The sequence below is a fragment of the Silurus aristotelis genome, assembly GCF_946808225.1.
Source record: "Silurus aristotelis genome assembly, chromosome: 7".
NCBI lineage: Eukaryota > Metazoa > Chordata > Actinopteri > Siluriformes > Siluridae > Silurus > Silurus aristotelis.
Window position 1 is genome coordinate 14,705,161 of NC_139580.1, and position 21,724 is coordinate 14,726,884.

The window sequence follows — 21,724 nt, forward strand, 5'->3', positions numbered from 1 at the left end:
AAACTCTACTTGTACGATCAAATCAGTGGACTGGCACTAACACTTGTATAATGCATATCAGATTATGGGTCCTTGCACCTTGTATGCAGCTCAGCTTGTTTTTTTTGTCAGACTGTTGTAGTATTCTTCATAGTGATGTGTGAGGATCACAGCTCTGTAGTGTTCTCAGCATGAACAGGAAGAAGCCTTTAGGTCACACCTGCTGAGTGCAGGCTTTGATGCTGCAGACTGCCTTTTACTAATAAACTGCCTTTTATTTAGTTGTATTAGGGGTTTTACTTCTCTATGTTTACTTTGATTTTACATAAAAAATTATGCCAAAATAGAGCAAGAAATTTGGGGTGAAAATAGGAAACATATGTATATACATATGACCATGTCAGATTTGTTTTCACAAAAATATTAAGATATGCACAATGTGATTACAATAACAGATGCTGCATATTAGATACACTCAAATGTTTTTGAACACCAAGAAATTAGTTTATAGTTTTAGATAGAATAAAGTACACTGTACATATTAACTGTCCACTTTATTATACCTGTACACATGTTCAATTAGCAACAATGCATAATGATTGCAACTTGCAATTGCAACAATGCATTGCAGATATGCAAGAGCTTAATTTAACAGAATTTTGGAAATATCTCATAATATGGTTACTTTAACCATGTCATTGCTGCTGTTGCTAGATTGGCTAGTTTGAGTTGAGAAACTGCACATCTTTTTTCTTTTTTTTCTTTTTGCAGATAAGAGTTAATATAGTAGGTGTATTTTTTATTTATAAACAGGGTAAAATGGCTTGATTAAACTCTTGACTATAAACATTACTAAAAATTCCCAGCAATTTTGTTGTATTATTACAGAGGACCTTAAATTTCATTTAGGCGGCCCAATTAAACCGTATGTGTGCTGACACTGTGCATACAAACCCTTATCCCTTATCCTTTATTGCCACCAAAGAAATCAGCATGTGTGCGTCTGTTGCCACAAGAGAAATCAACATGCATGTGCATGATAGTGAGCGTGTACCAAGGTGATGCATGTGAAATGGACTGCATGGTCAAAGAAAAGTTTGTGAATGGGAACAGCGTTTGTATTGCAGAGAAAATCATGATTTATTCAAGGACACTCATTTCTCTCTCTCTCACGCACACACACACACACACACACACACACACACACACACACCTTTTTGGACAGTGTATCATTTATAAATCAAAATATTAACATAATTTAAAAATACTATAATCCTTGTGTATTTAAAAATAAACTTGAAATAAAGCAACATAAACAACCTCTACTATTTGTTATTTACACAAATATAACAAACTTGTTCACAAAAGAGCAAAATTATTTGCTCAGACTATTTTAAAAGGTTTTATTGGTGAATGGGATCCTTAATGTATGTTTTAGATCCAGAGTTGTGTCCACCTGCTCAGCTGAGAGCAGTGTATGCCACTGGGCTACAGGTCTGCGTGGGTTTGAGAGCATGTCTGCCCAGTGCCGCAGCTGGTTTCCTGTGGCATCACATCCAAGGAAGATTTTCCCAATGGCATCATTCCTGCTCATTTTATCATGATCCCACACAGAGATCACCAACTGCACTCTCTGTAAATACAAAAACTATTATATCATTATATACACATGAAATAAACACAATGATTAATGATGGATAACTGCTTTTCCTAAACAATTTCCTTAACATTTACATTGCACATAACATCAGGAGATTTCACAGAGCATGGATGTTCTACTCAAGTCATGCAAACAGATAGATACACAAAGTACAACACCAATTTCAAATAAAGTTATAAATAAGTTGTGTTAAATTTAAATAAAACCAGAATGCAATGATTTACAAATTTCATAAAACCACATTTTATGCACAATAGAACATAGAAAACATATGAAATGTTTACATGGAAGAAATTTACAATTTTAAGGGAGAAATAAGGTCATTTTGGTACAAAAAGCCTCAAACAAAAGCCTCAAAAAGTTGGGACAGGACAACTGTTGATGTTAATAAAATTAAATAGTTGGAGCAACATTTTGCAATTAATTAAGTTAATTAATAACATGTCAGTGATTTTATTAGGTATAAATATTTTGTATTAGAGATTCTCAGAAGTAAAGATGGGTAGAGTTGTGAAATATGTGAAAGACCGTGTCTACAAATTGAACAATTTCAGAATAATGTTCCTCAACATAAAATTGCAAAACAGTTGAATATCTCATAATTTACAGCATAAATTTACTCAAAAGTTTTAAAGAATCTGGAGAAATCTCTGTGCAAAGAAGAGATAAAGGTGAAAATCAATGAATGCAAGTGATCTTTAGACCCTCAGGCGGCACTACATTTAACACAATCATGATTCTGAAATGGAAATCAGGGCATGGGCTCATTAACACCTCAAAAAATCGTTGCCTGTGAACACAGTTTGCCATGTCAAACACAAATTCTGGTTAAATCTCTATCCTGCAAAGACGTCATGTGGGAACATGATCCAGAAATGCTGCCATCCTCTCTGGCCAAAGCTTATTTAAAATGTACTGAGGCAAAGTGGAAAACATCTGTGTTCAGACAAATCTAATTTTGTATTACTTTTTGAAAACCATGGACCTCCAGACTAAAGAGGAGAGGGATCTCTGATGGTATGGGAATGCATAAGTGCCTGTGGAACAGGTAGCTTGCACATTTGGAAAGGCTCCATTGATGCTGAACAGTATATTAAGGTTTATAGCAACAAATGTTTCCATCAAGAAAACTTCTTTATCAGGAAGGGCCCTGCATATTTGAGCAAGACAATTCTAACCGCATACTGCATCTAATACAATAGCATGATTTAGCAATCGAAGAGTCCAGGTGCTGAACTGGCCTGCCTGCAGTCTAAATCTTTTACCATTTGCATACATTTGGCACATAATGAAACAAAAAATATAACAAACAACACATAGAACTGTTAAGCTGCTAGAATCCTGTATTAGACACGTATGGGACAACAGTCCTCTCCCAAAAAAATTTGCAACTGGTCTCCTCAGTTTCCAGAATATGGACAGAAGACGTGATGCTACACAGTGGTAAACATGCCGCTGTCCCAACATTTTTAAAACCTGTTGCAGCCATTAAATTCAAAATGACCATATTTTTTCTGAGTTTAAACATTTGATAGGTTTTTGTTTTATTGTGAATAGAATATGGATTTATGAGATTTGAAAATCATTTTATTTTGTGTTCATTTACATTTTGCACAGTGTCCCAACTTTTTTTGGAATTGGGGTTGTACAATAAGTTATGGTAGGCTATCTTATCTTAAAAACATTTACTTGTTCCAAAATGCTCAAAGATTTGAACTTAGATTTTGAAATTTTACAATTTAGTTGAGTTCTACAGTTTAAAAAATCACCTACATCTTTGGAAAAAATATATAAATAAAAAGAATAAGCTGGAAGCATCACATATTGCATGTTTCTCATCGTTGAATGTTATTGTATATATATGTATGTATATTGATGACACTGAAGACATTGTGTCAAATTTATACAAGGCTGTATATAAAAAGAAAAAGCCTATGTGTGATAAACAAAACCAAAATAGTGACACACCTGAATCTGCTCAAATGGCACATCAAATGTGAAAGATTCATTGAAGTAAGGATTCAGTGTTTGCTTCTTCACTGATGTTTTCTTTTTCTTCCACTTCTTCCTGTCCAGAACCAACTGGATTTTGACATATGGATCTACAAAACATTCATGTACAGATACATTATTGTCATTAAATAATAACAATTATTGATTATTTGTGTATCTTGATCAATTTGCATTTAAGAACATGATCATTAACTAACCAGAAGCACCTCCAATGTCCATTGACTTCAAATTCTTGGCTTCCAGAATCACCACAGTAAGTTTACTTGCAGTGGGGACATAACGCAGGGAGAAGCAAATCTCACCCAGATGTTCATTCTGTAAAAGATTTACATTTTAAATACACCCATTACCTTGATATCAGGCTTTGTGCATGCCACATGATAAGATAGAAATATTATTAGTATTTTCTCCCAAGACAGAACTGTAATATTGGTCTTAAAGAGGGTATATTTTATTTAATTAACAATGTCAAAGATCTGCCTACCGGCAGTTTAGCTAAAAAACAACCACAGACCATTTCCTATAGCCATTTAACTATTAGTTTACTCACCACTTAGTGCTTCACAAAAAAAACATTTTAAATTCATTGCCTGTATCTTGCTCCATAAAGCTTATTGTATAATGGTGTTTAATATTTTGTTTGGCACATTATGATATATTGTGACAAATTGTAATATATAATTTATATTCTTGTTATATCAATAATCATTAACACTTTTAGGCTTGTTAGGTTCAAAATGAAACGTGTTTTAAAATACATTTACTGAAATGCCTGGCTGAAGCAATATAACATATTTAGTCTTCATAAAGTAAAAGAAAGAAAATAACGTTTGTCTGCAACATTACAATATGCCCCCCAAAAAAGAACCAACAACAGAGGATGAAGGTAAAATTCCTCAAACTTTCTAAGCCCAATGTACCTCATGTTTTGAGGGTGCATTTAGGTCTCTCCATTCCTCAATCACATGGTTCCAGTCTACAGTTGAGAGCTCCAGCCTCAGCTCACCAATCACATCATGCTTGGAGAATCTGTTGAAGTCGTACACTTGCATCACAAGTGTAGACTCACTAAGATCCTTCTGAGATATCTAAACACATAATTGCCACACATGAGAGAAAAAAAACTAGAAAAAAACAGGATACAATCAAATGTAGCCATTTCATTTACCAAGCATGTGTGTGTTTACCAATTCATGTTAATTTAGTTTAAGACAGTTGCTAAACTTCATTGAGGGCCATATGCCAAAAGTAAATGTTGCATTATACGAAATAGATTTGCCATGGTTTCCCTGATTTACGATTTCATTATATTTAAAAATGAATAAAATACACAGAAAACATTATATTATAACCTACTTAACTAATATGTTTAATTTTCAAGGTTTTTCAGTTCAATGAAACTATAAGTTTATAGCATAGAAACTATAACAATAATACTTATACAATAAAATATAGAAAAATATCCCATTTTAAGTACAGTAAAGTTACTCGTTAAAGTTAATTAAACTAAAAGACTGCACACAGAGGTAGGGACTGCCAAAGATTCTGCAGCCTAATTATATAAAACAAAAAATGTTATGTCGTGTTCATTTTAAATTAGAAATAAAGATCTATGCAAATGACACCACCCATTTTTCATCTTCTTATATATGGCATAACATGCCAGATCACAGGTCACTATGGGCCCTAGTGTGTACATCTTTGGACTACATGTGAAAAAAAATTATGATTACTGATAAATACCTGATATTTAAAGTGTTCATTGAACACTGGGTTTAGAGTTTTTCTAAACACTTTGGTCTCAAAGGTTTTGGACTTGGGACGGATAAAAACTTTTACATAAGGATCAGATGTTCCTGAGGAATCCATAGCCATTAACGCTGCAGCTTCTTTCACTCCAACATTTATCTGAAATAACAATCACAGTATTATTATACTATGTGTATGATTTTTAAAAGATGTGGTGTCTACGTTACACCCGAAACATATCCCTGAATATGGACGAATATAAGTGATAATATGATTACTGATAATACTTATTCAGACTTGCAACTCGCATCTGCAGTGCGAGTCTCTAAATTAAGCCAATATATTCACACATAATTAAATGGATCAGATGGACCTCTGAGCGTGCTGCATTGTACTCCAGGGAATATAACAGTTTTCCTCTTGGCTGGTTAAGTGATCCATAGTCTGCATCCCCCGTTTCAGGCTGCACCTGCCGATCAAATAAATTGTCCAATCAGAAAAGTTAACACCCATAAACTCCCCTGGGTGAGTCTATCTGAAAGCGTAAAATGTCCATTCACTCACCAGCGCTCCTGTACTGTTACCATTCAGTCCCTTCAGACTGATCTTCTGATTCTGCTTCTTTTTCTTCTTCTTCCCTTTGCAGCAGCACTTTATGCAGCAGCACAGCACACAAATTAAAAGCACCAGGAGAATCAGGGCAATTATGGCATAAATGGCCCATCTTGGCACTAGAAGGGTTATGAAAGATTTCTGAAGGTTTATCCTTAATATTGAACAGGCAGGGCAAACAGACTGGTGTTGCTGTAAGCAGCACTATGACATGCATGCGAAGAATTAGGCAAGAGCACAGCCAGGAGGATTATAGTGAGATAAACTTGCAGCATGTGAAAAGTGAGAGGTAAGAAATGTGCCTTGGGAGTGAAATTAGATATGCTGCATGGAACAGGTGCCTCCATCCTCAGTAAGAAAGTGACGAAGGTTGATTGTGGGGGGCAGTTAGCAGAGCTGAAGAGGCAAACGGTTTGCAATACTCACATGGGATCTTGTCCAACAGAGAGGGCAGTAACCCGGGGTAGGCAGTGGTCGAGTTGGTAGGCAATGTAGTGAGATTGACTGAAGTGACTGATGATGGCAATATAGTAACTGAGGTTGGAGGTGTAGTGACTGCCATCGCAACAACAGAGACTGATTTTGAAGTTATGTTGATTGAAGATGAAGTTATGTTGATTGAAGATGAAGTTATGTTGATTGAAGATGAAGTTACGTTGACTGAGGTTGGAGTCACAGCCATTGAAGCATTGGTGCTTGAGTTGTTTAATGTAGAATTTAAGGCCATGGCTGGTGTGTCAAAACGAAGATCTAAAGCTCACAGTAAATATAAAGATGAAACATAAGCCATGCAAGTCATCTGACTGATAGAACTGTTATGCAATACTGCTCTCTAATGGATAAAATGCTAACTACACTAAACAGAGCTTCTTTCCACAGTTATTTTGTTTTATTTCTTTGAGTAACTATTATTCAAATAAATAGCAAGAAATTAGGGATTTACACAAAAAGCGTTATGTGTTCCATAAATAAAGCAAGTGTAAAGAAAAACTTTAGCTGTCATGGCAGATTAGACATTAAGCCACCACCATAGTTAAACAACTGTATGGAATGTTGACAACTGATGCAAAGCTCTATTAAACAGGGTGTGCTGCAGAGATAACATTCTTTCACAATTAAATATTTCCTTATAAAATAGAGAATTGTGGATACAAGGATTGAGCATAATAATAGTGTATTTGTCACTGTTGAAAAAAGAAAACTCTATTAATTTGTGTTACATTTACATTTGCATGCTGTGAACTTTTAACCTGGTACACTGCATAAGACAATAGCAATTATTTTCTTGTGTAAACTTGAATTATTATAAGTACGTTTTGTCGGTAAACCAAAAGACTTTGGAAACAATGATAACAATGCCTCTAACTAATGCAAACCTAAAGTTAAAACATCACTAAGCTACCTTGCTAAAAGTTATGAAGCTTCAGATCATTACTAGAATTAAAAAAAGATCTACATTTTCACAGACACACACACACACACACACACACACACACACACACACACACACACACACACACACACACATACATACATACATACATACATATATATATATATATATATATATATATATATATATATATATATATATATATATATATATATATACATACATATATGTATATATATATATATATATATATATATATATATATATATATATATATATATATATATATATATATATACATACATATATGTATATATATATATATATATATATATATATATATATATATATATATATATATATATATATATATATATATATATATATATATATATATATAATAACTCACTTTTGCAGAATCCTAGCAAAGGTTTTGATCCCAGTATGGCTGAATCTACACTTCAAAACAGCTAATGGAGTGAGGAAGGAAGCTGCTTTCCGTAGCAAAGCCCAATCAGCCCAACAGACACAACATGGCTTGTTAGCTTGTAAAGGCTGGTGGCATTTACTTTTAATATTTTATTGTCAAAATGTAAAACTTTTTTTCTGGAGAAGATTTCAGCTGTCGTCACGCCCTTGTAGGAGCATTTGCTCAGTTAAAATAATCATAAAAAGAGTTTTTAAATTGTTTGGACAAATTGATTGTCAATGTAAGCACTTGCCAAAAGTACAACAGTAATGTAACCCAGAGTCACATCCAGAAAATTAAAATATAAAGCTTACCTTACACACTTTCAGATATTCAAATTTCCTCCATTTTATTCCACCCAGAGAAGGCTGTAGATTTACAGTTAAGCACATTGGCATTAACAACATTCTAAACAAAATGGTGAAAAGTAACCAAGCCATGGAGGCTTTTACTCCTGAGTCACTTGCCACACCTCATCTTCACACACTGTGCACTCAGAGGCTGAGCTATGTGAGGTGGAACCTTTCACGAAAATACAGATAAGGTGATGAATAAGAAAATAATACACAGCAGATCTAAGAAGAAATGGAAATGAAGATACAAGTGAATAAATGAAGCAAACACCTCATCAGAGTTGTCACTGTAGAAGTACAAACACAGTTATGATTCCCTCCCATATATTTACATTTGAGGTGGAAATATGAACAGAAACCAGTTCTCTGTAAATATTGTGTATTGACACGTTAAGAAATACTGTCTAAGCTTCAGTCTGATGATTTTTATAAACTGAATTTGTTGCTCATGCTTCATAGATTTGTATTAGAAATATTTGAAAAACACACTGATTACAGTGGTCTTATAACTAGGGCTGTTAATAGATTCAAATATTTAATCGCAATGTCACATTTCTATCTTTTCTAAATGTACTTAAATTAATTTTTTCAAGTAATTTCTAATACTCTAATCAACATGGGCATGGACAAATATGGATGCTTTATGCAAATGTATGCTTATCATTAGTGAAACTAAACTCAACATAGAGCATGAAGACAAAATATTCTTGTAGATTTTTTAAATAATGGTGTTTTAAGGTACGTAAATCATCAAGACACCAAACAGAAATTTTGCTATGTTTCCACACAGGCGGTTTTTATTGCCGGATGTGTGCATCATAACAGATTTTGGTGCTTGATTTGAGCCTTGCTGCATCAGTAAAACAAATGTATAGTGATTTTTTGGTGTTTTTTTTTATTTTTATATCTGAGTAAAGAAAAGACTTTGTGAATAAATGTTTGTTGCGTTAAAGTTTTTAATTTCACCTTTAATTTATTTATTTATTTATTTTTAAATGGTCAAACAGACCATTTAAATGTGCCAAATCAAATATGCGGATCACAAATGAAAATTTCATACCGGATCGGTCGAGGCCCGGGTTAACAACGACCGCCACAGGTATCGTTAGCCGACAGGGTACCGGTGGAAATTGGGCTACTGTTGGCCGAAGGAGGAGAAGGAGTGGAGGAAGACGTCTACAGAGACGGCGGGAAAAGGAGCAGTGTAGGAGAGTAGAGGTTCGGGTTGGTACTTTAAATGTTGGTACTATGACGGGTAAAGGGAGAGAGATAGCTGATATGATGGAGAGGAGAAAGGTAGATATGCTGTGTGTTCAGGAGACCAAGTGGAAAGGGAGTAAGGCCAGGAACATTGGAGGTGGGTTTAAACTGTTTTATCATGGTGTGGATGGAAAGAGAAATGGTGTAGGGGTGATTCTGAAGGAAGAGTACAGTAAGAGTGTAGTGGAGGTGAAGAGAGTTTCTGATAGGGTGATGATCGTGAAGGTGGAGGTTGAAGGGATGATGATAAATGTCATCAGTGCCTATGCTCCACAAGTTGGCTGTGAGATGGAGGAGAAGATAAGATTCTGGAGTGAATTAGATGAAGTGGTAGATGGTGTACCTAGGAAAGAACGATTGGTGATTGGGGCAGACTTTAATGGGCATGTAGGTGAAGGGAACAGAGGTGATGAGGAGGTGATGGGTAGGTATGGTTTCAAGGAGAGGAATGTGGAAGGGCAGATGGTGGTAGATTTTGCTAAAAGGATGGAAATGGCAGTGGTGAACACGTATTTTAAGAAGAAGGAGGATCATAGGGTGACGTATAAGAGTGGAGGAAGGTGCACACAGGTGGATTATGTTCTGTGTAGGAGATGCAACCTGAAGGAGATTGGAGACTGTAAGGTGTTGGCGGGGGACAGTGTAGCTAGACAGCATCGGATGGTGGTCTGTAGGATGGTTTTGGAGGCAAAGAAGAAGAGGAGGAAAGTAAGGATTGAAAGAAGAATAAGATGGTGGAAACTGAAGGAGGAAGAGTGTAGTGTGAGGTTCAGGGAAGAGGTCAGACAGGGGCTTGGTGGTGGTGAAGAGGTGCCGGATGATTGGGCAACTACTGCAGGAGCGATGAGGGAGGCAGCTAGAAAAGTACTTGGTGTGACATCTGGAAATAGAAAGCAAGACAAGGAGACGTGGTGGTGGAATGAGGAAGTGCAGGAGAGCATTAGGGGAAAGAGGTTGGCAAAACAGAAGTGGGATCGACAGAGTGATGAGAAAAGTAGGCAGGAGTACAAGGAGATGCGGCAGCAGGTAAAAAGGGATGTGGCGAAAGCCAAGGAAATGGCATATGAGGAGCTGTATAAGAGGTTGGACACTAAGGAAGGAGAAAAGGATTTGTACCGATTGGCCAGGCAGAGGGACCGAGCTGGGAAGGATGTACTGCAAGTTAGAGCAATAAAGGATGGAGAGGGAAATGTGTTGACTAATGAGGAGAGTGTGTTGAGAAGATGGAGGGAGTATTTTGAGCAGCTGATGAATGAGGAAAATCAGAGAGAGAGAAGGTTGGAGGATGTGGAGTTGGTGAAGCAGGATGTAGATAGGATTAGTAAGGAGGAAGTGAGAGCAGCGATTAAGAGGATGAAGAATGGAAAGTCGGTTGGACCAGATGACATACCGGTAGAAGCGTGGAGATGTTTAGGAGAGATGGCAGTGGAGTTTTTAACCAGATTGTTTAACAGGATTCTGGAAGGGGAGAGGATGCCTGAGGAATGGAGAAGGAGTGTGCTGGTACCGATCTTTAAACATAAGGGAGATGTGCAGACCTGCAGTAACTACAGGGGAATTAAGTTGATCAATCACACCAAGTTATGGGAAAGAGTAGTGGAAGCCAGGCTGAGAGAAGAGGTGACCATCTGTGAGCAACAGTATGGTTTCATGCCGAGGAAGAGCACCACAGATGCCTTATTTGCTTTGAGGATGTTGATGGAGAAGTATAGAGAAGGACAGAAGGAGCTGCATTGTGTATTTGTGTTTGCAATGTTTGCAGATGATATTGTGATTTGTGGTGAGAGTAGAGAGCAGGTTGAGAAGAGCCTGGAGAGGTGGAGATATGCGCTTGAGAGAAGGGGAATGAGAGTCAGTAGGAGTAAGACAGAGTACATGTGTGTGAATGAGAGGGAGGGCAGTGGAGTGATGCGGTTGCAGGGAGAAGAGGTGGAGAAGGTGGAGGAATTCAGGTACCTGGGGTCAACAGTGCAAAGTAATGGAGAGTGTGTTAGAGAAGTAAAGAAAAGAGTGCAGGCAGGGTGGAGTGGGTGGAGAAGAGTGACAGGAGTGATTTGTGATAGTAGGGTATCTGCAAGAATGAAAGGGAAAGTTTATAGGACTGTGGTGAGACCTGCGATGTTGTATGGATTAGAGACAGTGGCATTGAGTAAAAGACAGGAGATGGAGCTGGAGGTAGCAGAGCTGAAGATGTTAAGGTTTTCGTTGGGAGTGACGAGGATGGACAAGATTAGAAATGAGTTTATTAGAGGGACAGCACATGTAGGATGTTTTGGTGACAAGGTGAGGGAGGCGAGATTGAGATGGTTTGGACATGTGCAGAGAAGGGACACGAATTATATTGGTAGAAAAATGCTGAAGATGGAGCCACCAGGTAGGAGGAAAAGAGGAAGGTCAAGGAGGAGGTTCATGGATGTGGTGAGGGAAGACATGCAGGTAGTTGGTGTGAAAGAGGCAGATGTAGAGGACAGGGTGGTATGGAGACGGATGATCCGCTGTGGCGACCCCTAATGGGAGCAGCCGAAAGAAGAAGAAGAAGAAGAAACAGAAATACGCACTGCATTAATATACACTGGATATATGCAGTTGCTTTTCTACATAATTTTGTTTTAAAATGTATTTATGTAATTGTTACCCTGTATGTATTTTTAATGTTTTGTATTTATTTTAGCCCTACTTCCCTTTCCTTAAGTGGTTATTCCACTTGTCAGGCTGCCATTGTAAATAAGAACCTGTTCTTAATGACTTGCCTGTAAAAATAAAGGTTAAATTAAAAAGTAAATAAAAAAATTTATCACGTGTTAATATAATCAATGCCGTTAAAATAAAATTGCGTTAACATTGCGTTATTAATGTGTTAATTTTGACAGCCCTAATTATAACAAAACAACTGAAAAGGAAATTGGAAAGGTTGCAAATAAATCTCAAAATATCTAAAAGATTTTTTTGATATATTGCATTTCATGGAATACTTTTGGACATTCTACTATGATGGTTTTCACTGTTGATATCAGTGTCCTCTACATTCTTCTCCAGCTTTGTGAAAGGCCGGTAGTTTCATTTACATATCTGATTAAATCAAATAATTAAAAAAAAGTTGCTGTTACAGTTTCACAGCATGCTCTATATTTCAGTGGGTCACAAACAGATTGTTGAATAATACAAACCTCATTAAAGCTGTTCTGGTTTTGGATTGCATTATCAGCCTTTTTCACTAGTGACTTGAATTGGTCTAGTGTGTTCTGATGGTGGGAAGGTTGGGAATAAGATGCTCTGTTAGACCAGTATATATTTACTGTACAAATTGTTAGAGCTTGACCAATATTTGAATATCTGCATTATGTTCATGAAATGTAATCTGTACAGTTAGGTTTTGTGAAATTATTGTACAGGTGAGTTGGTCCCTGGGAGTATCGTGACCAACTAATATAAAAAAATTCAGCAAAACAAATATAAAATGCCAAGCAAAAGAAACAAACTATGTTCCAGAGCCAGGGTTGAGGTGTCAACAAACAAGGACTCTATTCAGCAGAAAAACCCCAAAACACAGTGAAAGTACAATCATTATATACCATCTTCCAACTATTACCTCTTCTCCACCAATATCTCTGAACACCCAGCTTCTTTCCAATTTAATAAAATAACAGTGGCAAAAACATCCATCACTCATCCAAAAAAAAAGTATCATGCAATCAATTGGTGCGATTAAGTGACCTGTTCATGGCCTGTTCTAGCATGGGAACCACCTCAAAACCTGAACATTCTTCTGACACGTTTATTACTCATGACAAATCACCTCCTTAGACGTTCAGAGCAGGTGCATTGTGTTTACTGATGCTTCACATTAATCACTTGCTGTAAAAATGCTGATTTATAACACATGATTGAAACACATAATAATGCAAAAGGTTAAAAGGTGGAAATGAACCTGGTTAGGAGTTTGAGAATGTGTGCAAATGTCTTACAAATAAAAATTAAAAAAAGACTGTGAAGGAAAGTTTGGACTGTTCAGGCTTGATGTGTAGATTTATCCTTGTCTTGTCTAAACTGTTCGTTTGTCTAAAATCACGTTAGACATCATTATATACAGTAGAAAGCGTGTGTGTGTGTGAGTCGGGGGTTTGACCCGTTTGCTGGTTAAAGCTATGGTGAGCTCAAGTGTGTTCACGGGGAGGAACATGTGGGTTCAGTATCACAGCTCACACACACGCGGTAATGGAGGAATCGCCACTTATAGGAATATGTGACGGTACACTCGATAAAAAGAAAGACACTTATTATTACACAAATAAAATTGGAGGATGTCCGGTAAGAGCGAGATTTTAAATGTCTCCTTTTAGCCGTAGAAAAGAGTGCTAGCTACAGCTACAACATGGGTAACGTTGCTAGCTAGCTGTGTCTTAGCATTGCTATTAACTCAGTGGTGTAACATGGGGTAGATTTAACACGCAGTTTCGTCCAGTTGTAGGAAATCTGCCATCATTTTCCACAAAGAAGCTATAAATCACAATCTAATACCTACAGGATTCAAGGTGTATGGGGATGAAGTTATAAATAAACAGTGGATTTTTTAGGTTTCTACACACCCACAGGAGTAAACACGTTAGTGCTGGGTTTATATGTGGATTATGTATATCTGTGGTGTGATCAGATTTTAAAGAAAAAATAATATAAAGTTAAAATAACGTAATTCGACGTCTTATAAAGGTTTAGACACTCTGGTTTCTGGTTTGGTCAGTAGTCGTGTGGTTATATTCATGTTCTGTGGGGTTTGAAGAAACCTGGTTCGAGTCCTGCTTTATTTAAACCTACATAATCTTTTCCTCGGATTACACTGAAGCTCGAACTTTACATTGCATACACAATAATATGATGATTCACATCCAGTAATGAAAACAAATGAAACAACTTCACACTTTTTTAATAAGTTCAGTGAACTGGATTAATACATTTCAGCTCCACTTTCATCTGTTCACTCATAAACCATAAACAGCAAGTAGTCACAGAGGTTACAGATAAATATTGTCTTTTAGATAAATGTGTTTTAGGTCATATTAGTATTATATTAATTTTATATTGACTGTCTTGCTATACTAACGTGCATTATTTCTATCCCAACAGGATCTGATGCCTGGTGTATCTAACGTACATCATCAGTGCACGCTTTGTGGTGGGTTCCTTAGTCATGTTGTGCAAATATACTGCCCCCTTGCGGTGTCCCCATTTCACCGCACCATTAATGTATTTGCCTGCACCTCTCCACAGTGTCAGTGCAAACCAGAAAGGTGAGCTAACAGTTCCTGTTTATTGGAAAGTTAGTTGTTTGGTGCGTTTTTCAAGGTAAAGGTTTTATTCTTATGGATTGTTCCTGTGCTTAGCTGGAAAGCGCTCCGTTCACAGTGTTTGGAGTCTGAGATAAAAGAGCCTTCACAGTGTCAGATTTCCGATAGAACACCAGTTTCCACCACAGACTGGTGTGACGAAGCGGATGACTGGGGAATAGACTCCGAGGAGAATGTGGGCAATGAGCAGACTCTTACAACTCTGCTTGAGACAGACACCCTTGCAGCAAGCCTGGAAGTCAGCAGTAGGCTTCAAGACCTCTGTATAAACGTGTCAACGGGTGTTGAAGCGGCCAGACCACCTACAGATACTCCCACCTTTCAGACCTTCTACATCTCTGTGGTGGAGGAGACAGATCTTGGGGGCCAGAATGATCTGGATCATGCTAATGAACTTCTGAAGGCGTATGAGGAGAGGGAGGGTGTGGCTGTCAGGGAGATTGCATGGTAAGAATAGGTTTGTTGTTGCTTGCTTGCTTGTTTGTTTGTTTGTTTGTTTGTATAAGTCTTCACAGTCCCCTGTGATGGACTGATTATTTTATCCAGGGTGTAATCCATCCTTGCACTCTCTATTTCCTGGGATAGAAAACAGAGAAAGAAGTTGCTTATAATAGACATATTTGCAACATTCAGTGGTCAATGTGAGTTTTTTTTTGTACATTTATTTTAATTATTAATAGGGTGAAGAATATAAGCATTAATTTTCAATGTTTCTTCACTGCATCTTAAAAGGTTCATGTTAACTTAAGGATTGACTGCTAATTTTTAGAACCATGTTGCCTTAGTGGTTTCGATGTGATTACTACTGCTTGCCTTAAGGTCGAGCAAATAAGGAAAGAGTTGATGATTGAAAAAAATAAAACAGCTAACTTTGGACTTGCTCCTGATTTTCCTTCAGGCTGATTCATTTTATACAAAAGAAGAACCACAAGCCAAAATTAGTGCTCTTCTCTGAAGAAGACCAATCACTGGGATGAACTTAATTCTCCTTTTGATGTCACAGAGACTTTGGACCCCACTCACATCTCGGTGGAGTTCATATTAATCAGAGGGTCTGGCTTTCCTCCGAGTTCAAACAGAACTTTTGCATTTGAACTCAATTGAATGAAGCTGACAGCTATTTTATCCTTGAATATGTTTGAGCCACGATTGCATACAATGACATCATCACCTGAACTTTTATTAAGATCATCAGTCTTAGAAATAGTTTTAGAAATAATTAAATAATGTCATGTTGAACCAGTTATACTTTTTTGTTTGTTTTTTTTTCCATTCCAAAAACTGTATTTATCTTAGATATGACTTTATGTCTCTAATATATATACAGTGAGGAAAATAAGTATTTGAACACCCTGCTATTTTGCAAGTTCTCCCACTTAGAAATCATGGAGGGGTCTAAAATTGTCATCGTAGGTGCATGCCCACTGTGAGAGACATAATCTAAAAAAAAAAAATTCAGAAATCACAATATATGATTTTGTAACTATTTATTTGTATGATACAGCTTCAAATAAGTATTTGAACACCTGAGAAAGTCAATGTTAATATTTGGTACAGTAGCCTTTGTTTGCAGTTACAGAGGTCAAACGTTTCCTGTAGTTTTTCACCAGGTTTGCACACACTGCAGGAGGGATTTTGGCCCACTCCTCCACACAGATCTTCTCTAGATCAGTCAGGTTTCTGGCCTGTCGCTGAGAAACACGGAGTTTGAGCTCCCTCTAAAGATTCTCTACTGGGTTTAGGTCTGGAGACTGGCTAGGCCACGCCTGAACCTTGATATGCTTCTTACAGAGCCACTCCTTGGTTATCCTGGCTGTGTGCTTCGAGTCATTGTTATGTTGAAAGACCCAGCCTCGACCCATCTTCAATGCTCTAACTGAGGGAAGGAGGTTGTTCCCCAAAATCTCGCAATACATGGCCCCGGTCATCCTCTCCTTAATACAGTGCAGTCGCCCTGCCCCATGTGCAGAAAAACACCCCCAAAGCATGATGCTACCACCCCCATGCTTCACAGTAGGGATGGTGTTCTTGGGATGGTACTCATCATTTTTCTTCCTCCAAACACATTTAGTGGAACTATGACCCAAAAGTTATATTTTGGTCTCAACTGACCACATGACTTTCTCCCATGACTCCTCTGGATCATCCAAATGGTCATTGGCAAACTTAAGACGAGCCTGGACATGTGCTGGTTTAAGCAGGGGAACCTTCCGTGCCATGCATGATTTCAAACCATGACGTCTTAGTGTATTACCAACAGTAACCTTGGAAACGGTGGTCCCAGCTCTTTTCAGGTCATTGACCAGCTTCTCCCGTGTAGTTCTGGGCTGATTTTTCACCTTCCTTAGGATCATTGAGACCCCACGAGGTGAGATCTTGCATGGAGCCCCAGTCCGAGGGAGATTGACAGTCATGTTTAGCTTCTTCCATTTTCTAATGATTGCTCCAACAGTGGACCTTTTTTCACCAAGCTGCTTGGCAATTTCCCCGTAGCACTTTCCAGCCTTGTGGAGGTGTACAATTTTGTCTCTAGTGTCTTTGGACAGCTCTTTGGTCTTGGCCATGTTAGTAGTTGGATTCTTACTGATTGTATGGGGTGGACAGGGGTCTTTATGCAGCTAACAACCTCAAACAGGTGCATCTAATTTAGGATAATAAATGTAGTGGAGGTGGACATTTTAAAGACAGACTAACAGGTCTTTGAGGGTCAGAATTCTAGCTGATAGACAGGTGTTCAAATACTTATTTGCAGCTGTATCATACAAATAAATAGTTTTAAAATCATACATTGTGATTTCTGTATTTTTTTTTTTAGATTATGTCTCTCACAGTGGACATGCACCTACGATGACAATTTCAGACCACTCCATGATTTCTAAGTGGGAGAACTTGCAAAATAGCAGGGTGTTCAAATACTTATTTTCCTCACTGTATATATTTTGTTTAGCTGTAAAGGTGAAGGAGGGGACGAGGCATATGAAAAAAACAAAGCCAAACATGGAGATGCAGTCTTCTCCAGTTTCATGAAGAAAATCTCGATCTGTCCAGAGCAAGTGCTTCGGTGAGTGTAATGAGGTGGATAATAGGCAGAACTTTGGCGATAAACTAAAAAACTATCAGCATCCTCTGTTCAATGAATTGAGTACTAGTGCAGTCATTTCCTTTAGTATACTAATGAGGTCCGGATTTCAGTTCCCATGGAGAACTCTTGCATCAAAGCGATTTAATGCAAGTTAATTTAGGGTAGCAGAAAACAGACTATGGGAATTACAGGAATTATTATTAATGAGGCATGGAAAATGAATGGACCTCTACAATGTTTTGCAGTCAGAAAGATTAGATAGCACTGACTAATCGTTTTTCATTAGCAAATAGTATGACCCTGTTTTTTTGTTTGCATCGTTAATTAAATTAAAGTTTTTTACACAATAAGCCGTTGACCCCATGTGGGCATTACATTAGATGAAAGAACACAAAAATAAACAAAAACTGAGTGCAACCTCAACTACACCAGACAGTTATAGCAGACTTTTTTTTTTAATTTGTGGCATTACAGTAATAGTGGCGTAAAAATAAATAATGATTTCCAGAGCTGAACGATTTGACAGTCATTTGTATGTGTTTTGGTAGTATGTAGTGATGCAATGTGTTCTTTTTTTTTCTTTTTTTCCAGACAAAGTATGGGTGCATGTGTTTTGGTTCATATTATTGTTCAATTAATTGTTTTAGGGGTTTTTTTTGTAGATTTAGTAGCAGTTGATATTGTCTTTAACCAAGCATTTGTGTACACATTTTTTCTCACTTACAAAGTGTTTGCTGCAGTACCTTGCAGTCGGCTTTCTTTTGATTGTCATCATTCATTAAGAAACAAGTCCAATTGTCATTTCATCCAGTGTGTTCATATGGAGTCAGACTGATACCACTATCAGTACCAATTTACCCTTAGTTACATGTTTTGCTTTTGGATCTTACAGATACAGTTGGAGCGGGACACCATTATTTATAATGGAACCTCCTTCAAACATAAATCAGATGGTGCCTCCTTGTGCACACTGCGGCAGTCCTAGAGTTTTTGAATTTCAGTTAATGCCAGCACTGGTCAGTTTGCTGCGCAGTACACAGCTAAGTTCAGGTTTGTCTGATGAAATCTATATAGTGTTTTTTTTTTTTTTTTTTTTTTTACTTTATATTTGAACATTTTGATCACACTGCTTCTAGTGTGAAACTTTCGTCAGAATTTATGATTTATTTACTGTTTATGTTTGCTTTTTAAATCCCCGCTAGTAATGTGTAAAGAACAGCAACAATAAGATTAGGAATTTATGCTTCCACTTATACTCATTTAGAAACAAACTGCTTACATATTACAACGTTTCCTTTGAACTTTGGCATTCCTCTTTCAAGGAAATTACACTAAAATGCAAAACACACCAGATTAGAAATTCCATAAATGTTTAAAATGTTAACATGTGTGTTGTATAGACTGGTGATTAACTCTATTCTCTCTTTTTTTTTGGCCTCTACAGAGCTTGCAGTTGAGTTTGGAACTGTTTTGGTTTATACCTGCAGAGACAGTTGTTGGACATCTGGATCAAGCAGTCCTATTGAGGAATTCCATGTTGTACAAACTGATCCTGACCAAAAGCTCTTTAAATAATAGTAATAGTTTATAAGATAATAAAACATAAAATAACAAACCATGCATCTTGTTTTGTTTATTGTCCAGTATCTATAGAATGTTTTGTGCATCCCAATGTACTAAGTTTAAATTAGCCAAATAATATATGTACAATTGACAATTACAGAATAAAACACTCTTTCTGATTGAACTAATGTAAAAACTGTAGGACATCAGTGTAATGTGGAATAATAGGCATGAAATGGATAGTGTATACAAAGTGATGTAACACAATATATACAGTATCTCACAAAAGTGAGGACACCCCTCACATTTCATCAGCCATTTTCGTGTATCTCCTTAAGAGACAATACTATAGAAATGAAACGTGGATATAGTTTAGAGTAGGCAATGTGCACCTTGTATAGCAGTACAGATTTACTGTCCTTTGAAAATAACTTAACATACATCCATTATTGTCAAAATAGCTGCCAACAAAAGTGAGTACACCCTAAGTCATAACAGCATGTTGTATAATCATGTAAAAGCCACATGTCCTATTCATCATGTTCATGTTTTTGTCTGCTTGACAGGAACATATACATTTTTGTATCTTGTATTAGAGCAGCTAAAATTTGGTGCTTTATATTTAATTCTCATACTGATCACTGGATGTTCAACATGGCACCTCATGGCAATAAACTTGAGAATTTAAGAAATTCTAATTGTTGCTCACCACAAAGATGCCTTGACTGTAATAAGATTGGTAAAAACCCTGACACTGAGTTATAGTACAGTGGTCAGGGTCATACAGAGGTTTTCCAAGAAGGAAAGAACACAAAACATCACATTTATATTCTAAATGTATATATTTCTAAAAAGCAGCTTTGTGACAATGTCTGTTATTAAAAACTATATACAAATAATTTGATCCTAGGAAAGTGCACAGACTCTAACCAAAACATACCAGAGACCCTAAAACTGAACCTAAAAAAAGACCTGCTGTGTCACTGTGATGCTTCTTATATATGACAAATTAAGTGTAATTAGACAGATTTCATCCAAGCAGAACAAGTTGCATAAAAAACATTAAGGGGGAAAACACATACGATACACTGTTTAGGTAGCGTGGTCAAATGGAAATTTGAGAACTGCACATTAAGGTGCATTAATGAGGTAAAACTGTGCACGAACAGGTGCAGTGCAGGGAGGAATGAGTTTGAGGTGCAGTGCAGTGCAGAAAGGAATGGTTTGAGGTGCAGTGCAGAAAGGAATGGTTTGAGGTGCAGTGCAGGGAGGAATGAGTTTGAGGTGCAGTGCAGGGAGGAATGAGTTTGAGGTGCAGTGCAATGCAGTGCAGTGCAGGGCAGTGCAGGGAGAGCTGCAGTTCTGCTGTTCTCCTGTTCAGATTTACGGCGCACTGGAGCTCAGAGGAAGGAGTGGAGTTCGTGCACGGTCTCTTCTCTCGCGAGGAAGGACGCCATTACCGAAATCCTACAAAACAACACGAGAATTCAGCGTTCACACGGTAATGTACGCGGACGCGCAGCAGAGGTGGTGTGCTGGGACCGGCGCGCTCGCGCTGACACACGGTTCCGCCGGGTTTTGCAGTGAAACACAGCGCGTGCTCTCGCGGTTTTTTCGCGCTTTTCGTGTGTGTAATGTGGCGGCACAGCTCCGGGCCTTTTACACCTCGTCTACTCGCCGTCTTTTTCCTTATTGCTGCACACACACATGCACACACTGCTTACACTTAGCGCGCGCCGGCTAGCATGCTAGCTGTGTTTAGCATTAGCTGCCCCGTTAGCATGCGACGTTTGTTATTAATGTGCATAGAAGCTAAGACGACCATGGGAATATGTTTGTAGGAGGGTTTTTGTGCACATCACTACATTTGAATATGTATACTTGTATTGTTGGAGAAATAAGAGTTGGGGAGTTGCTAGGCTAGTTTGCTACCTGGTAGCTAACACTTGCTTAAGGAGTGTAATCTTGTATTGAAAGCATATTTACTTTTAGCGAGTGTTTAGAGGGGGAGAGAGAAAGAGAGAGAGAGTGTGAGTGTGATAAAGAGAGACCACCTAATACCATTGAGTTTGTTTTACCTTCGCTAACTAGCTAGCTCTATGATTAGCATTAGCCTCACGCGCGGTTATCACTGACCTTGTGCACTGTTGCGCTGGCTGGTGGTTAATCAATCATTTGCACACAAAAAACTGAACTTTAATAATAAAATATCACTTATTATCGTCCAGAAAGCAAATCAAATAATCCCA

At 37.5% G+C, this 21,724-nt stretch overlaps 3 protein-coding genes across 11 annotated transcripts in view; 2 read left to right on the forward strand and 1 right to left on the reverse strand.

The window, feature by feature from the left end:
- Nucleotides 1-1,094: 1,094 nt before the first annotated feature.
- On the reverse strand, nucleotides 1,095-8,516 carry syt8 (synaptotagmin VIII). Of its 6 annotated transcripts, none has more exons than XM_083546606.1 (10): nucleotides 8,190-8,516; nucleotides 6,669-6,763; nucleotides 6,440-6,626; nucleotides 5,966-6,132; nucleotides 5,775-5,870; nucleotides 5,396-5,560; nucleotides 4,573-4,740; nucleotides 3,850-3,967; nucleotides 3,608-3,741; nucleotides 1,095-1,612 (listed from the first exon to the last, which is right to left on the reverse strand). In XM_083546606.1, exons 2-10 carry the CDS (start codon nucleotides 6,738-6,740, stop codon nucleotides 1,373-1,375), a joined length of 1,347 nt encoding a protein of 448 aa, XP_083402732.1. In that variant the 5' UTR covers nucleotides 6,741-6,763; nucleotides 8,190-8,516; the 3' UTR covers nucleotides 1,095-1,372. The 6 variants fall into 6 exon arrangements, with proteins under 6 accessions (XP_083402732.1, XP_083402734.1, XP_083402729.1 ...); XM_083546608.1 differs by having other exon boundaries at nucleotides 6,669-6,769; XM_083546603.1 differs by having other exon boundaries at nucleotides 6,440-6,763.
- A 5,060-nt stretch (nucleotides 8,517-13,576) lies between these two features.
- Nucleotides 13,577-19,527, forward strand: pdcd2l (programmed cell death 2-like). 3 transcript variants are annotated; one of them, XM_083547493.1, is made up of 6 exons: nucleotides 13,577-13,636; nucleotides 14,610-14,773; nucleotides 14,867-15,277; nucleotides 17,778-17,891; nucleotides 18,805-18,962; nucleotides 19,357-19,527. In XM_083547493.1, the coding sequence occupies exons 1-6, from the start codon at nucleotides 13,634-13,636 to the stop codon at nucleotides 19,485-19,487; spliced, it is 981 nt and encodes a 326-aa protein (XP_083403619.1). In that variant the 5' UTR covers nucleotides 13,577-13,633; the 3' UTR covers nucleotides 19,488-19,527. The 3 variants fall into 3 exon arrangements, with proteins under 3 accessions (XP_083403619.1, XP_083403620.1, XP_083403618.1); XM_083547494.1 differs by having other exon boundaries at nucleotides 13,618-13,700; XM_083547492.1 differs by lacking the exon at nucleotides 13,577-13,636 and adding an exon at nucleotides 13,643-13,796.
- A 1,287-nt stretch (nucleotides 19,528-20,814) lies between these two features.
- The window catches only part of banp (BTG3 associated nuclear protein), a 50,309-nt gene continuing 49,399 nt past the window's right edge, over nucleotides 20,815-21,724 (forward strand). The window contains exon 1 of one of the 2 annotated variants that reach the window (XM_083547489.1): nucleotides 20,815-20,976. The gene's annotated coding sequence lies outside the window, so the exon portion shown is untranslated. The remainder of the gene's footprint in view (nucleotides 20,977-21,724) is intronic. The other variant, XM_083547490.1, reaches the window with a different exon arrangement.

Coding starts and splice junctions, on each gene's coding strand:
- syt8 (XM_083546603.1), bottom strand. CDS start 6,740: ATGGCCTTAAATTCTACATTAAACAACTCAAGCACCAATGCTTCAATG. Junction 3,968..4,572: donor ATGCACCCTCAAAACATGAG/GTACATTGGGCT, acceptor AATCTTTTACAG/AATGAACATCTGGGTGAGAT. Junction 3,742..3,849: donor GGACATTGGAGGTGCTTCTG/GTTAGTTAATGA, acceptor AATGTTTTGTAG/ATCCATATGTCAAAATCCAG.
- pdcd2l (XM_083547492.1), top strand. CDS start 13,704: ATGGAGGAATCGCCACTTATAGGAATATGTGACGGTACACTCGATAAA. Junction 15,278..17,777: donor GCTGTCAGGGAGATTGCATG/GTAAGAATAGGT, acceptor TATTTTGTTTAG/CTGTAAAGGTGAAGGAGGGG. Junction 17,892..18,804: donor TGTCCAGAGCAAGTGCTTCG/GTGAGTGTAATG, acceptor TGGATCTTACAG/ATACAGTTGGAGCGGGACAC.